This window comes from Takifugu rubripes, chromosome 6 (genome assembly GCF_901000725.2).
Source record: "Takifugu rubripes chromosome 6, fTakRub1.2, whole genome shotgun sequence".
In the NCBI taxonomy this organism is placed as follows: Eukaryota; Metazoa; Chordata; class Actinopteri; order Tetraodontiformes; family Tetraodontidae; genus Takifugu; species Takifugu rubripes.
In genome coordinates, this window is record NC_042290.1 from 12,542,400 (window position 1) to 12,559,899 (window position 17,500).

Here is a 17,500-nt window from a genome sequence, read left to right on the forward strand (position 1 = left end):
TGGAGGACAGATGATGGAGGACAGACTTTTAGTTGGCCTGGAGATCTCCGTCAGTGTGGATTTTACTGGTTCTCAGCAGCGATTCAGCACCAGAAGGTCCAAACCAGAGGTTCTACTGAGACGCTGGAACGGAGCTGTCAGAGCTTCATGTTCCACCAGCTGAGGAGCCTGCAGACACCAGACGATGCTCCCCTCTCCTGCAGCAGCAGAACCTCTGGGATGAACCTCTGAGCCGCCAGAACCGACCACACATCTTCATCACCTGTGTCTCTGCTGAAGGAGCCGAGAACCAGCAGAGGAAGAACCTGTTCATCATCTGGATGCAACCAAAACTGCCTCTGAGGGGCAGCTGGACGGACCTTCATCACAGCAAAATGCTCCCGAGGCAACAGAGTGTGTGTGTGTGTGTGTGTGTGTGTGTGTGTGTGTGTGTGTGTGTGTGTGTGTGTGCAGAAGGCCACAGATCATCTGTGCAAACAGAGTAACTGTAGCCTGGGTGGACGTTTGCACAGAACTTTATCTGCTAAATCTTAAAAGCCTGAAACTAGAAACCTCCCTCACACACACACACACACACACGCACGCACACACACGCGCGCACACACGCGCACACACACACACACACACACACACACACGCACGCACACACGCACGCACACACGCACGCACACACGCGCACACACACACACACACACACACACACACACACACACACAGTGCTTTCAATCCATTTCCTTCTTTATTCTTTCCTGCTGTGTGTGGTTCAGTCTTGTTAATAACAATGTTATTGTTCTGTAATAATGACCCACATGAGGAGTGGTTCCGTTGTGACGCCGACATCACCCACCTGCCTGGTTGGTGGTCACGTTGAGAGTCACGTACTGCTTGGCGTGGTCCTTGTCCAGGTCAGAGACGCCGTTGACGGCCTCCAACAGGAAGCTGTAGTTGGTGTGTGACTGCAGGTCGGCCACCATCACCGAGGTGTTGGAGAGGCCAAGGCGCCGAGGCAAAAAACGCACGTTAGGGCCGCATTCCTCCAGGCCCCTCCCCTCCGGTAAGACCTGTCGGCACAGGATGTTGTAACGCACATCCTTCCTGCCGCCTGTTTCCATGGGAATGGACCACTCCAGGAAGACGCTGGTCTCGTTGACGTTGGAGATGGCGTTATGTGGAGCAGAGGGGGGACCTGTAACAGGATAGAGGCGTTAGCCTGAGCCCCTACAGATGCTAACGCTGCTAACGCTGCTGCTGAACCCTCTTCACCACTTGATGGATGTGATCCTACCGATAAACATCAAGGACCTACGCATGAAAACATGTGATTTTCCTCACGTGTGCACGCCATGTTGGGGGGATCAGCGTCCGTCTTGTAGTAGCCGTCTTCACAGGTGCAGGCCGTGGCCCCCGCCTGCTTGGCCACGCTGTGCGGTGGACACTTAGCGCAGGACAAAGCCTCCAGCAGCGAACGATAAAAGCCCACTCTGCAGACTTCAGGGAGAGAGGACAACCGTTAGCAGGTGTTAGCTGTTAGCGCTGGAGGAGACAAGCTCGAGGCGAGAAGAACGCGTCACCTCAACACGTCTTTGTGAGGCTGAGGATGTTCTCTCATCCAGGACCTCCAGTTTTATTACATTCAAATCACATTTCTGCCTTTCTAGCAGAAAGTGAAGGAAAAGAACCCAGAAAGGAGCGCAGGTGCTCTCCCAAACAGACAAGGTCACCGCCAGTCGCCATGGCAACCACTCCGTCCAGTCAGTCATGCCAGCATCGTTAAGAGACGACTGCTCATTTTATTGGATGAGGTGGGAAGAGGTGGAGACGTCAGACAGGAGCTGCAGCTCATCTGTCTGACGTCTCCACCTCTTGGACGACAGTGGAGACAAAAATATGGTCCTGTCATCTCAGCTGACACATCAGGACACTCGCTCCCATCCATGTCTGGTCTAGTTCGGACCACTGCTGAGACAGTCCAGCGTCCCTGTGAGGGACGTGTCCCGTTAATTACTGACGTGTGGGTGGAAACAGAAGTTACACAATGAAACATTAAAGCTCAAAAATCTCATCCTGCAAAGGAAAACAGAATAAATGACAGGAAATGAAAGAGAGGGAAGAAAGACTGGATGTGAGAGGCAAAACGAGACCGAGGGTGGGATGTTGTGTGTGTGTGTGTGTGTGTGTGTGTGTGTGTGTGTGTGTGTGTGTGTGTGTGTGCGTGTGTGTCTCAGAGAGAGAATCCAGCTTAGACTCCCCTTGACAGAACCTTGGTTCTCTGTCATGGAACATTAGGCCCAAAACAGTCACTTTGGCCCTTTCATCTCTCTCTCTTCTCGTCTACTTATTCACACAAAACCTGTGTGAGCTCCTCTACGAACACATGGTAGTGCCACATGGTAGTGCTCCCATGGTAGTGCCACATGGTAGTGCCACATGGTAGTGCCTCCCATGGTAGTGCCACATGGTAGTGCCTCCCATGGTAGTACCACATGGTAGTGCCTCCCATGGTAGTGCCACATGGTAGTACCACATGGTAGTGCCTCCCATGGTAGTGCCACATGGTAGCGCCCCACATGGTAGTGCCACATGGCAGTACCACATGGTAGTGCCACATGGTAGTACCACATGGTAGTGCCTCCCATGGTAGTGCCACATGGTAGTGCCCCACATGGTAGTGCCACATGGTAGTGCCACATGGTAGTGCCCCACATGGTAGTGCCACATGGTAGTACCACATGGTAGTGCCTCCCATGGTAGTGCCACATGGTAGTGCCCCACATGGTAGTGCCACATGGCAGTACCACATGGTAGTGCCTCCCATGGTAGTGCCACATGGTAGTGCCTCCCATGGTAGTGCCACATGGTAGTGCCCCACATGGTAGTGCCACATGGCAGTACCACATGGTAGTGCCTTCCATGGCAGTACCACATGGTAGTGCCACATGGTAGTGCCACATGGTAGCGCCACATGGCAGTACCACATGGTAGTGCCTCCCATGGCAGTGCCTCCCATGGTAGTGCCCCACATGGTAGTGCCTTCCATGGTAGTGCCACATGGTAGTGCCTCCCATGGCAGTGCCTCCCATGGTAGTGCCACATGGTAATGCCTCCCATGGCAGTGCCTCCCATGGTAGTGCCACATGGTAGTGCCTTCCATGGTAGTGCCACATGGTAGTGCCTCCCATGGTAGTGCCAAATGGTAGTGCCTCCCATGGTAGTGCCACATGGTAGTGCCTCCCATGGCAGTGCCTCCCATGGCTGTGCCTCCCCCAGTGGCCAGTGTGAGTCTGCTACCCTAGAAGAGCTCGTCGGTCCCTCAGAGGATCACTAAAATACAGGCTGACATACGCACAACAGTGTAGGTATTCATGAGCAGCATGAATTGGTTCCTGTCCACTAGGTTCAAGGAGCTCTTGGACAAGTCAGCCCTTCCCATGGAGGAAGTGGCATCAGAAGTCAAGTACACGTTTTCAAGAGAAATGGCCCAGAACTACATCTCGTTTTTAACGAGAAAGTGGTTCTCCATGTGTGTTACAGGCCAAAGGTCACTGGGAGGAGCAAACAACCACTTATTGATAACATCACACAACTGGTCTGGGCTGAAGTGGAGGGTGAAGTCTTTTACACCAACCCAAGGGGCCTTCAAGAACCTCAACAAGAAAATCCAAAAGGGTCTGTTGAACCAGCTGGGAACTCCAGAGGAGGTGCTGTTTGACCTGAAGAGAGAGGATCCGTCATCGTGGAGCGCATCGTCTCCTTGGTCAAAAGACACGCGATGACTCCACCAAAGAAACTGTCTGCAGCTTCTTGTGTCATTTGTGTCCTGTGCAAGACCTTCAACAATGAAGGTGCCAAAACAGGAAAAAAGACCATTACTAATCCAAACTAACATCAAAGTGAGCCCAGCAATAATTCTCACATCATTTTGATGTTTTTGAACATCTCATGCATGTTGGACGTCTCATGGATGACGGACGTCTCATGGATGACGGACGTCTCATGGATGTTGGACGTCTCATGGATGATGGACGTCTCATGGATGACGGACGTCTCATGGATGTTGGACGTCTCATGGATGACGGACGTCTCATGGATGACGGACGTCTCATGGATGATGGATGTCTCATGGTTGATGGACGTCTCATGGATGACGGACGTCTCATGGATGTTGGACGTCTCATGCATGTTGGACGTCTCATGGATGACGGACGTCTCATGGATGTTGGACGTCTCATGGATGACGGACGTCTCATGGATGACGGGCGTCTCATGGATGACGGACGTCTCATGGATGATGGACGTCTCATGGATGACGGACGTCTCATGGATGACGGACGTCTCATGGATGATGAATGTCTTATGCCTTCACATTCCAAAAGTCCATTTTTTTTGGGTTGGAAATATAAACGGATGATGAGGCAAAGATAAAACGATCCTGTAATTTGTTAAAAGCGACTTTGAGAAATGAAAATCTTCCTCTGATGAGGGTGAAAAACAAAGAATACGTTTAATGAGAAAACTGTTGTTTGAGCTTCTCCTGGGAACTAATAAACTGGGCAGGGAGGGAGGCTAAAGATCCTGTTCCTGTGTTTGTCTCATGGAGACGTTCTGGCTGGAGGCCCGTGGACAGACTGTGCTGAAGGAAAATCACACTTGTGCACAAATGACACAACTACACACTGACACTCAGCGGGTCTTCCTGTATGTGGCTCATTGTTGCGAAGAGGTCACGACCTTTCCCAAACACAATCCAGCTGACGGCCGGTGGTCCTCATCCAGTCTGGGAGGATGAAGAGCAGGACCAGAATTTACAGAGAAAAGTGTGGAAACCCACTAAGAACTGTTCTTCACACCATTGTAACGCCCCTGCTTTAGGGGAGGGGAGGGGCCTTGGACTCAGGTGACCCTGGGTGGGAGGAGCCACACCAGCCGCCAGACAGGTGTTTAAAAGCTGCTTTTCCTGAATAAAACAGGTATTTGAGCAACGCTGTGAAGAAGGTGAAGAAGCTATTAGCTGCTCCATAAGGGTTCTTCCTACGTTCATCCATCCATCCATCCATCATCCATCCAGACATCCATTCATCATCCATCCAGACATCCATCCAGACATCCATCCATCATCCATCCATCATCCATCATCCATCCATTCATCCATCCATCATCCATCCAGACATCCATCCATCCATCCATCCATCCATCATCCATCCATTCATCATCCAGACATCCATTCATCATCCATCCATCATCCATCATCCATCCATTCATCATCCATCATCCATCTGTCCATCATCCATCCATCCATCCATCCATCTATCCATCATCCATCCATCCATCCATCTATCCATCCATCCATCATCCATCCAGACATCCATTCATCATCCATCCATCATCCATCCATCCATCATCATCCATCCATCCATCATCCATCCAGACATCCATTCATCATCCATCATCATCCATCTATCCATCATCCACCCATCCATCATCCATCCAGACATCCATTCATCATCCATCCATCATCCATCCATCCATCATCCATCCATTCATCATCCATCCATCCATCTGTCCATCATCCATCACCCATCCATCTATCCATCATCCATCCATCCATCCATCATCCATCCATCCATCCATCCATCATCCATCCATCCACCCATCCATCCATCATCCATCCACCCATCCATCCATCATCCATCCATCATCCATCCATCCATCATCCATCCATCCATCATCCATCCATCCACCCATCCATCCATCATCCATCCATCCATCCACCCATCCATCCATCATCCATCCATCATCCATCCACCCATCCATCCATCATCCATCCATCATCCATCCATCCATCCATCCATCCACCCATCCATCATGGATCCTCCTGGATGATCATCACAGAGCTCATGACAGTATTCCATTAGCTTGAACATAAAGTTAGCACGCTAACTCTGAGGTGACCTCTGTAAATGTGGATGTGCTAAATATTCCACTTCTCCTTCATCCATTTCCAGCTCATCCTCACATCTGCAGTCAGTGATGAGCAACAATAAAAGCTGTAAATGTTAAACTGATTATTTTTTGAGAACCTTCTCAAATCTGCAGGGTTGTTTCCGTTGATGGTTTCCACCATCCCATATGAGGACGCTTCTTTCACTTTGAAGCTTTTTCTGTGATCAGTTGAGGAGACACAGAGCTGGGCTTCAAAGCCCCCCCAGCAGTGAACATCTACAGTCAGTGGTGGAGCCACATCACAGGAGGAACCTTCTCCTGTCTGACAGCAGGGAGTCACCAACCCTCCCCCTTCTGTGAAGAAAGGAAATGCTTGAGACGCACATGAAGAGGTGTTGACAGCAGACGGGAACCCTCTGTGGACCCTTTCAAAGCAGGAAATATCTCATCTGCAAACTGGATAAAGACCCATCATGACTGCAGGTTCTGCTCCGACTCAATCTAGAGCCGAAAACTGGAGATGAAAAGATGGAAACATTTGGGAGGAAACAGCTGCGATGTTAAAGTGTGTGAGTATGTTAACGAGGTGATGTCACATTTCCTCACATTTATGTAATTATGACCTCAGGGTCAGGGGTCACACGGGACAGGGGCCAGTCCAGAGGACACATGCACAAAAGGTTCCATGAACCCAAAGATCTCTAAAGGTCTCTCTTTGTCCCACGATTCCCAGGAGGTTCCTCAGGACCCATCTACACCAGCACCAGCAGCAGCTCCATGCTCCAGTAAGCCCCTCCCCCTCCTCCAGGTGTACACACAGGTGGGAGCTCTCTTACCTTGACAGGAGCCGTTGATTTCCTCAAAGCCCGCCTGGCACACACACCTCCCAATGGGTACCAGCCACTCGCCCTCCGTGCTGCAGTGCATCCTGGGAGGCTCGTACAGAGGCAGCGAGTTGTTGACGCAGCGGCCGCCAACCTCCACCAGCTGGGAGGCCTCTGAACCCGGGATGGTGTCGGGAAACTCGGCCAAACTCCTGACCAGGAACGGGCAGCGTTTGTAGAAGACACGCACAGACACCAGAGCAATGCAGGCCCCCAAATCCTGGAAGGCCAGGTAGAAGCCTTTCTGGGTCAAGGGCCCCAAGTCGCGGACCTCCGTGTTGAGCTTCATGACCCGGTCCCCCAAATCCAACTCGGTAAAACTCTCATCGGCTGCGATGGTGTCGACTTTGATGTACCTGCTCTCCTTCAGGGCCCTGTCCTCCTCCTGGCTGATTCCAGTTTCCTCCCTCGTGGCTCCGCCCTCCGCGCCGCCCTCGTCAGTTTCGTAGTAGTACATGTTGAAGGTCTCCTTGCAGGTCCCGACCCCGCCCGGAAGGCTGTTGCAGTCTCTCAGAGTGAACTTGAGCTCGATGAAGACGCGCTGGGCCCCTTGGGTCAGGATCCAGTTGGTGTGGAGCCAGTTGTTCTGGTTCTGCTCCATGACCCGGCACACTTGGTAGGTGTGAATGGGGGCGTAGTTCTCGTCAACTTCTCCGATCTCCTCCCACTGCAGCAAAGAAAAGGTGGAGGTGAGTGACCCGAACCCTGGACACCAGGAAAAGGGCTGGAATTCCTCATGGGATGAGGATGCAAGAGTGACGGCGACAATATCGGTGGGTGAGAGCGGAATACCTGAGGGGGCGGAGCTTGGGACAACATCTGTGCGTGTGTGTGCTGCAGGTGTGTGTGTGTGCGTGTGCTGCAGGTGTGTGTGTGTGTGTGTGCTGTAGGTGTGTATGTGTGTGTGCTGCAGGTGTGTGTGTGTGTGCTGCAGGTGTGTGTGTGTGTGTGTGTGTGCTGCAGGTGTGTGTGTGTGTGTGCTGCAGGTGTGTGTGTGCTGCAGGTGTGTGTGTGTGTGTGCTGCAGGTGTGTGTGTGTGTGCTGCAGGTGTGTGTGTCTGTGTGTGTGCTGCACAGCGTCTGTCTGAGCCTGACTGAGGAGCTCTGAGGTCCATCAGACAGGTGATCCACTCAGACAGGTGATCGATAAATGATCCAAAACTGAATTTGAATATTTTAAGATGCCAGAAATGAGGAATAAAAGCACAAACGCTTCTGAAGGGAGGCAGTTTTCCAGAAAGGTCCGGTTACTGTTGGAGAGGCTGCAGCTCCGGAGAGCGACTGAAGGACGCCGTTCCGTGGCGCTCCCGCCTCCTCATCAGCCGCGTTGCCGTGGCGCCTGTGTGCAGGACGCCGCCATCGTTGGGGCTGCTTTTGTCAGCACTATCTCCTCCATCTGCACACAGGCGCCGAGCGACCACGACCAGACTTCCCAAAGCTGGTGAAAACACCAACGTCAGCATTCCGGATCGGCGCTCCGGATCAGCACTCCGGACCGGCGCTCCGGACCGGCGCTGATCCAGAGCGCAGCACTGATCCGGATCCGACACCAACAGCTGCAGCCTTTCTGTTTCCACGCTGACTCACAAATGATCTGATTTAATCTTCCAGAGAAAAAGTGTCCCGTTGGACTGCTGAGTACAGCATTCCTCAATTAAATTTCATCCCGGGAATACGACTGCCGGCCTGAGGAATTCCACTGAGATTCCACCTTTTTATTCATGAACTCAATTTAGGTTGATGATGGAGGCAAATTAAAGCACCTTTAACCTCATTAAACCACTCAGGTTCCTCAGAACCTGAATGAGTGTGTGTGTGTGCATGTGTGTGTGTGTGTGTGTGTGTGTGTGTGGGTGTGTGTGTGTGTGTGTGTGTGTGTGCGTGTGTGTGTGTGTTAACTGCAACAGTGCGACATGAACACAAGCGATCTTTGATGTTAAACAGCTGCTTTCATCTTGGAACGCCCTTTCAGCATCAGAAGATCTGAGCGTGTCGGGAACAGCCCTGGTGGGTGGATGTGGTGGAATTCTCACCCCGTTCTTGGGATAGGCCACCCATCCCAGGTCTCCCATCACGGAGCGGGAGTCCAGCAGGTTGACTGGAAGAGAGAGAAGAGGGTGAGACTGGCAGCAGCAGCTCGCTGGACCAACGCCAGCTCCTCTCTGAGAACAGCTCTTCTGTTTCAGACCTCAGCCCTGAGGAGCTGGAGCTCCTCCTCATGCACCACGGTCCTGATGGAAGTTCTTCCAGTCAAACCATCAGACAGGTCTCCATGAAAGATCAATAAATGTGATCCCCTCTGATGCTCCAGAGTGGATCCAGAGAGGCCACAACGAGGAGCTGCTGATCTGGATCACCAGAGGGACGTTTCCCTCAGAAGGTCCGAGCCCAACGGAGCCCAACGCCAAGAGGTTCTGGCCTGTGCTGACCACAACACACAGAATCACACTCTCCCCTCCCTCCATCGCGCTCTCCCTCCCCCTTTCTCCCCCTAACCCTCCCCCTCTCTCCCCCCTTCTCTCCATCCCTCTCTCCCCCCTTCTCTCTCTCCCCCCTCTCCCCCCTTCTCTCATCCCTCTCTCCCCCCTCCCGCCTCTCTCCCCCCTCCCTCTCTCCCCCCTCTCTCCCCCTCCTGCCTCTCTCCATCCCTCTCTCTCCTCTCTCTCCCCCCTCTCCCTCTCCTCTCTCCACCTCCCTCCCTCTCTCCCCCCCTCCCCCTTCTCTCCATCCCTCTCTCCCCCCTCCCCCTTCTCTCCATCCCTCTCTCCCTCCTCTCTCCCCCCTTCTCTCCATCCCTCTCTCCCCCCTTCTCTCTCTCCCCCCTCTCCCCCCTTCTCTCATCCCTCTCTCCCCCCCTCCCCCCTCTCTCCCCCCTCCCTCTCTCCCCCCTCCCCCTTCTCTCCATCCCTCTCTCTCTCTCTCTCTCCCCCCCTCTCCCTCTCCTCTCTCCACCTCCCTCCCTCTCTCTCCCCCCTCTCCCCCCCGCCTATACGCAGCCTCTGTGGCGGTCAGACAGCAGATTCCACTCGGGTCGCAGGTCCAGAGACCCCCCCCCGCTGATCACGTGACCCATCCAGCGATTGAACGATGTGGCAGAAGGTGCGAGGACGCGGGTGAGGAGGGGGAGGGGGGGGGGGGGTGATAATAAACTGTGTTTCAGATTAATAAAGCATCCGACCGGACGGGACCAGGTGGAGCAGGACCAGGTCTGCTGGTCCTGTCCGGTCCTGGAGGTCCGCTCAGCGTTCAGCACTAAAGCGCGTTCGGGACCGAGTCCGCGTCATCAACACATGCGTTTCCTACCCTCATTTGCGGGGACGCACCGCACACCGAGAGACGCCAGGCTCCAGATCCACGTCCATGTAACCAGCCGAACACCACAAGTCCACCGGCGCGGAGGCATGGCTGACCCGGAGACTCGAGCAGCAGGAGCGGGGGAGGAGGAGAAGAAGGAGGTGAAGGGGGAGATCCGAACACGGCGGGAGGTTCGCTCAGAACCGAGCAGGACCCCGAGGAAGCATCGGTGTCGGAGCGCGTCCGCTCAGACCGGAGAGAAGCGGGGAAGTGAGACTGGGGGGGGGCGGGGAGCTGCGGGAGGACGGGAGGGGGCGGGGCAAGGTAGAGTCTGTCCAATCACAGAGCGCCTACAGGTGAGCCCCTGGACCCGTCCTGAGCGAATTGGTCCTCATGTCACCAGTCGTTGACCCTCTCTGTCCCAGTCTAACCAGTGATTGACCATCTCTGTCCCAGTAGAACCAGTCATTGACCCTCTCTGTCCCAGTCTAACCAGTGGTTGACCCTCTCTGTCCCAGTAGAACCAGTGGTTGACCCTCTCTGTCCCAGTAGAACCAGTCACTGACCCTCTCTGTCCCAGTAGAACCAGTCGTTGACCCTCTCTGTCCCAGTAGAACCAGTCACTAACCCTCTCTGTCCCAGTAGAACCAGTCGTTGACCCTCTCTGTCCCAGTAGAACCAGTCACTGACCCTCTCTGTCCCAGTATAACCAGTCGTTGACCCTCTCTGTCCCAGTAGAACCAGTCGTTGACCCTCTCTGTCCCAGTAGAACCAGTCACTGACCCTCTCTGTCCCAGTATAACCAGTCGTTGACCCTCTCTGTCCCAGTTTAACCAGTCGTTGACCCTCTTTGTCCCAGTAGAACCAGCTGGGGTTTCTTTTGGTCCAGTCGAGGAACCGTTGGGTGTAAATCAGAGTCGGGCTCTAGGGGGCGCTAAAGCCAGGCCGTCATGTGGAAGCCAAAGACAGAAGGTGAAACGTCTCCTTCATCTGGGTAGAATCTGAAGTGAGTTATTTTGATAGTTTGCTAAGTTCTGCTCGTCTCTGCCCTCAGCCTGACCCCCCATGGAGCAGTAGCTGGGGGCTGGTGGAGAGGAGCTCCTCCACAACTGCATCAAAACTAGAAGGTGCACACACACACACAGGCTGGCAGCAGCCGTGGGCAGGGCTGAGCCGCTCACACAGGCTGGCAGCAGCCGTGGGCAGGGCTGAGCCGCTCACACAGGCTGGCAGCAGCGCCGCTCAGATTCCTGCTGCTAAATCCTGCGGCTCTCTTCACACGTTTATCTCCAGACTCAGGACCTCCACAATCATCTCCGCCTGAGAGGGTGCAGGGGCTGCTGGGAGATCAGCTCCTCGCTGCGTCTGTGCAGACGGAGGATGATCCGGAACAGAAACGCTGGAAAATAAAGTGCTGGGATTCAGGTTCTACAGTGAAATGGGAAAATTAGGGGACTTTCCCTTTAACGGGAACAATATTACGCAGCTGTAGGTTGGCAGGTTTGAGGCTACGCTAAGCTAACATCTGCGGCAACCAGGCGTCGACAATTGTTAAACTAAATCATGTTGTTTTTTAAGCTTTGACTGGCAGATGGAGCAAACACCCATCATGTCAGAGGAACGTGCTGGCTAACGCCTTAGCTAGTACGCTGTTGTAAAGATGGCCACAAGGTCAAGACGATTGTTTGTTTCTTTAATAATTGACAGACAGAAAAACCAAAGAAGAAGAAAAACCTCCGCGTCAAAGTCATGTGAGCTCAACTGTCACTGCTGAAGAAGAGAGCACCAAAGAAGAAGAAAGGAGTAAGCTTTAATCTCAATGTAACACAAATGCTAACATGCTAATGTTAGCTCACAGGCTGTCAGTAAACTGGAAAAGATAGTTGAAATCAAGAAGAAAAGCAAATGTAAAAGTGTGTAAAAGGGAGTGACAGGGGGTGGGGGGCTATTAAAATGCTGCTCTCCAGGAGCCATGCTGGGGGCTCACGTCACGCCCCCCCCACAAAAACTCTGCTGGCATCTTTTTCCGTCGATAGGATGCACCCCCCCTCGGGCACGCCGGCGAACTTACATCCTTTTTAATCTGTTTCCACTCCAACATTCAAACATCACCCCCCTCGGCCTCATTCGACCCCCCCCCCCATCCCCCCTTCTGCATTTAGCTTCAATGCTAATGCTAACGAATGCTAACTAACTAATGCTAATGCTAACACGTCTACAGATCTCTGCTTGGCTCAGGTCACAAATGGATGAGGCCACATGTCCAGGAGAGGACTTTAGATGTTGGAGGACCAGCAGAGAGTGTGTGTGTGTGTGTGTGTGTGTGTGTGCGTGTGTGTGTGCGTGTGTGTGTGTTGTGGGGGGGGGGGAATCTTAGTATCTTACTGACTGTTTCCTCTAGAGAGCCCCCCCCCTTCCTGCTGGGCGATTACCAGGACTGACCAGGGGCCATGTTCATCCAGTAGACAAAAGAACTGGTTACAGTGGGACAGAGGAGACACACGCAAAGCAACATTTTATACAGTATTATCAATATCAATTACCCCCCCCACCCCCACCCCCACCCCCACCCCAACACACACACACACACACACACATTAGCCCTGGGGCTCTGGGACAATCCAGTCATTTGTACTGTAAGTTCAATTTCCTCCCTCCCTCCTGCCCCCCCAGTGCATGCTGGGAGTTTTTGCGTGTTTTTCCCCGACTAACTCCGCCCCCTTGGCGGTGTGTCTGCACCATCACCGGGGTGGTTGTTGTCGGGGGTTTGGTGCAGTTTGGTGGGGATGGCGTCCTCGGGGACGCCGTCCCTCTCAACCCGACCCGTCCGTGTCCTGGAGGAGGTTCTCCTGGCCGTGGGAGACCAGGTGGGACTGGATCACTAGTTCTGTTGCTAACTGTCAATAACAAGACTGATCAGCTGGCAGATGAGGAAAGGGGAGGAGCCAGTTCCCCAGGTGAAGGTGGTCAAGGTCACCTGGAGCATCCAGAACCATCAGAACCCTGATGGGTTGATCTTTCCCTCCAGACCACAGCACTGGTCATGTGACCCGTCTATGTGTAACCTCCGCCAGGAGCCTCCTTCAGATCGGGGGTCCCTCGGTCGTCTCCTGCTCTTCAGCTTCCTGGAAACAAACAGTGTTTGTCTGCTTTCAGGTTGCTTTGGTTTAGCTGGACGCTAGGGAAGTTCTTGGTCAGAGCCGTGACATCAGGAGAAGGTCCGCAGCACAGCTGGTGTCACCATGGCAGCGCTGGGGGAACAGCTGGGACGTGCACGTGTGGAGCAGAATGCTGAAACAGCCTTAAAGACCTTCTGGCTTCATGTTTCTTTCATGTGCTGGGAGGCAGCGGAGGCTGGAACCGCTGAGGTCCACCTTATTAATTATGATGAGATGAAGCTTCCAGGCATCTGTGCAGGAGAACGCAGCAGGTTCAGGCTGATCAGGAACGGACCGAGACGGTGGCTACACCTTCATAAAGCTGAGAATCATCAGAACCGCTCAGCACGCCATCAAACGGAGGAGAACCTAAACATCAAAGCCCAAACAAGAGGACCTCCCATCAGGTCTGGGATTCTCTGATGCTTCACAGGAGGAACACACCGTTGGTCATAAAGGTTCCCAGAGGGTTCTCCACAGGGTTCTCCACAGGGTTCTCCACAGGGTTCTCCACAGGGTTCTCCAGAGGGTTCCTAGAGGGTTCTCCACAGGGTTCTCCACAGGGTTCTCCACAGGGTTCTCCAGAGGGTTCCTAGAGGGTTCTCCACAGGGTTCCTAGAGGGTTCTCCAGAGGGTTCTCCACAGGGTTCTCCAGAGGGTTCCCAGAGGGTTCTCCAAGGCCATCAATAAGGTGCTCCACGCTAGCATCATACCACACCACCTCACTGGGTTCAGCTTGGGTCAGGGGTCACCTGGGACCATGCGATGGCCCAGGTGACTCTTTGACAGCCAAAATTACAGAGCAGAACACAGAAGGTTCCATTAGAGGCCACTATTGATCCGCTCTGGTTCCGAGGAGCCTGCTCCATTGATTGGAAACGGGCAGCAGATCCTCTACAGTTTCAGCTGAGTGCAGTTCTGAGGTTTTTAAGGAAACACAGGAAGAAGCAGCTTCTAGGATGACAGCAGAAAGTTCAGGTAAACGTTGGACCTTCTGGTGTGACGACAGCTTTTCTGTCTGACCATAGTACAGGAAACCTCCACAACACCCTCCACCCATGGCGGTGACCTCCTGACCTCCTGACCTCCAGACCTCCTGACCTCCAGACCTCCTGACCTGACCTCCAGACCTCCTGACCTCCAGACCTCCTGACCTGACCTCCAGACCTCCTGACCTCCAGACCTCCTGACCTCCAGACCTCCAGACCTCCTGACCTGACCTCCAGACCTCCTGACCTCCAGACCTCCTGACCTCCTGACCTGACCTCCAGACCTCCTGACCTGACCTCCAGACCTCCTGACCTCCAGACCTCCTGACCTCCTGACCTCCTGACCTCCAGACCTCCTGACCTCCAGACCTCCTGACCTGACCTCCTGACCTCCTGACCTCCTGACCTCCTGCTGTGGTCTAAACTGCCCAAAATGTGCCAGACAGAATTCTGGAGAATGTGTCACATCAGACAAGTGGCAGAAACATGGCAGCGTGCGTGTGTGTGTGTGTGTGTGTGTGTGTGTGTGTGTGTGTGTGTGTGTGTGTGTGTGTGTGTGTGTGTGTGTGTGGTCAAGGTCGGGGCATCTGCTCCTCTCACAGAACTCTTCTGGACTCTCAGCTGTTCCTGGCAGCAGCTTTTCAGGTGCTGATGAAGGAGATTCACCTTCCCTGATCCTGATCCTGATCTGTCCCGGTCCCGTTCCCAGGTGGGCGGGGCTAACCTCCTTCCTGCTGCCAGACCCTCGGAGGCTGAACTGTGTCTGCTCGTGTGAGTTGGAGCTGCCTCACCTGTGTGATAGGTTCACCTGTGCTCCGCCCCAGCAGCTGCACCTTCACCCCCCCACCTTCACCCCCCCCCCCACCACCACGCTGGATGAGTGGTGGGGGGGGGTGAAGGTGGGGGGGGGGGGGTGAAGGTGGGGGGGTGAAGGTGGCTGGTGCTGTCTCTGAGTGGGACCGTGTCTCCTGAGCAGGAAGCCTGTCTTTGATGAAAGAGCCAATGACAACGCTCCGTCTGCAGACTCCGCCCCCTAACCGCCTGATAGAGACATCCATGACAACAAGCTTCATAAATACCCCCGACTCTCCCCCCTCCCCCCTCCCCCCCCCCCCCCCCCCGCCTGTATTTGTCCCACTTTCCACAGCCTGTGTTATGAATTATGTGGGACCAGCTTCTCCTCATGAAAGAATCATCCTGATGAATAATGGAGGAGGAGAGGAGGAGAGGAGAGGAGAGGAGAGGAGAGGAGAGGAGAGGAGAGGAGAGGAGAGGAGAGGAGGAGAGGAGAGGAGAGGAGAGGAGAGGAGAGGAGAGGAGAGGAGAGGAGAGGAGAGGAGAGGAGGAGAGAGGAGAGGAGAGGAGAGGAGGAGAGGAGAGAAGAGGAGGAGAGGAGAGGAGAGGAGAGGAGAGGAGAGGAGAGGAGAGGAGAGGAGAGAAGAGAAGAGAAGAGAAGAGAAGAGAAGAGAAGAGAAGAGAAGAGAAGAGAAGAGAAGAGAAGAGAAGAGAAGAGAGAGAAGAGGAGGAGAGGAGAGGAGAGGAGAGGAGAGGAGAGGAGAGGAGAGGAGAGGAGAGGGTTCTTGTCTTGGTGGAGCTGATGGTCTCAGAAACACTGAAAATTCTCACCTGTTAAAGCCTGAAGGTTCTTTCATCCCACCTGGCCAAAAGTGATGCTTCCTGAGGCTCCTCCTCCAACTGAGGCTCCTCCTCCAGCTGAGGCTCCTCCTCCAGCTGAGGCTCCTCCTCCAGCTGCCATGTTTGCGTGCAAACTTGCACTTAGGTGATGGTGTTCACAGCAGTGTAAACACAGGCCTCAGTATGTGTGTGTGTGTGTGTGTGTGTGTGTGTGTGTGTGTGTGTGTGTACTTCAGGGCTCATGTCTTATTGATGTGCACTCCTCCTAAAGGTGTGAGGACCTGTGTGTTGTGGCTGAGGGAAACTGTAGCGATCACACAAGGATGAAAACATCACAACATGGAGAGGACGGATACACCAACAGTGGGACACACACACACACACACACACACACGTGGACACACACACACACTCTCACATACACACACACGTGGACACACTCACACACACACGCACACGTGGACACACACACACACTCTCACATACACACACACGTGGACACACTCACACACACACGCACACGTGGACACACACACACACGTGGACACACACACGTGGACACACACACACGTGGACACACACACACGTGGACACACTCTCACACACACGCACACGTGGACACACACACACACACGTGGACACAGACACGTGGACACAAACACACGTGGACACACTCTCACACACACACCCAGTGTCGACTCATCTGTTCGGGGTGCCAGTGTTGTCCGTTTCATGTCCCAGCGTATGTTTCACCATCTGGGACGTCGTCTCCACTCTTTGTTCTCTGCCCCCCCCCCTTCTCCCCGTCCTCCCCCCGGCTCCTCCCACCCCCCCACCTTCATCGGTGCTCTCAGGTGAGCTCATTCAGACTCCGTTTCCATGCCGACGGGCTGATTGTTTCAGTGGGTCTCACAAACACTTTGAGGCATTCCGAGATCCAAGCGGAGCGGAGAGGAAGACGGGAGGACGTCCCGGCGGACGGGGGACGTCTCAACGGACGGGGGACGTCTCAGCGGACGGAGGACGTCTCAGCGGACGGGGGACGTCCCAGCGGACGGGGGACGTCTCAACGGACGGGGGACGTCCCAGCGGACGGGGGACGTCCCAGCGGACGGAGGACGTCTCAGCGGACGGGGGACGTCCCAGCGGACGGGGGACGTCCCAGCGGACGGGGGACGTCTCAACGGACGGGGGACGTCTCAGCGGACGGAGGACGTCCCAGCGGACGGGGGACGTCTCAACGGACGGGGGACGTCCCAGCGGACGGGGGACGTCTCAACGGACGGGGGACGTCTCAGCGGACGGGGGACGTCTCAACGGACGGGGGACGTCTCAGCGGATGGGGGACGTCCCAGCGGACGGGGGACGTCTCAGCGGACGGGAGGACGTCCCAGCGGACGGGAGGACGTCCCAGCGGACGGGGGACGTCCCAGCGGACGGGGGACGCTGCTGTTGGCTGGTCTCCGTAGGGATCACGATGTCCAGGCGTCAGACCTGGGTGTGCCGAGAGAACATGCTAAGGACACGTATGTGGTGGATGAAGACGACAGGAGAGTCACGTGCACCTGCGTGTGACCGATCCCACCTGGTGGATCCCAGCT

The 17,500-nt window shown here is 54.4% G+C and overlaps 1 protein-coding gene across 1 annotated transcript in view; it reads right to left on the reverse strand.

Moving 5' to 3' along the window:
- epha5 (EPH receptor A5) overlaps positions 1 to 10,374 on the reverse strand; it is a 22,113-nt gene extending 11,739 nt beyond the window's left edge. The window contains exons 1-5 of the mRNA XM_029837886.1: positions 10,127 to 10,374; positions 8,857 to 8,921; positions 6,777 to 7,491; positions 1,333 to 1,488; positions 848 to 1,186 (exon numbers count right to left, since the gene is read on the reverse strand). Coding sequence (XP_029693746.1) covers positions 848 to 1,186; positions 1,333 to 1,488; positions 6,777 to 7,491; positions 8,857 to 8,921; positions 10,127 to 10,226 — 1,375 coding nt within the window. The 5' untranslated portion in view covers positions 10,227 to 10,374. The remainder of the gene's footprint in view (positions 1 to 847; positions 1,187 to 1,332; positions 1,489 to 6,776; positions 7,492 to 8,856; positions 8,922 to 10,126) is intronic.
- Positions 10,375 to 17,500: the final 7,126 nt, after the last annotated feature.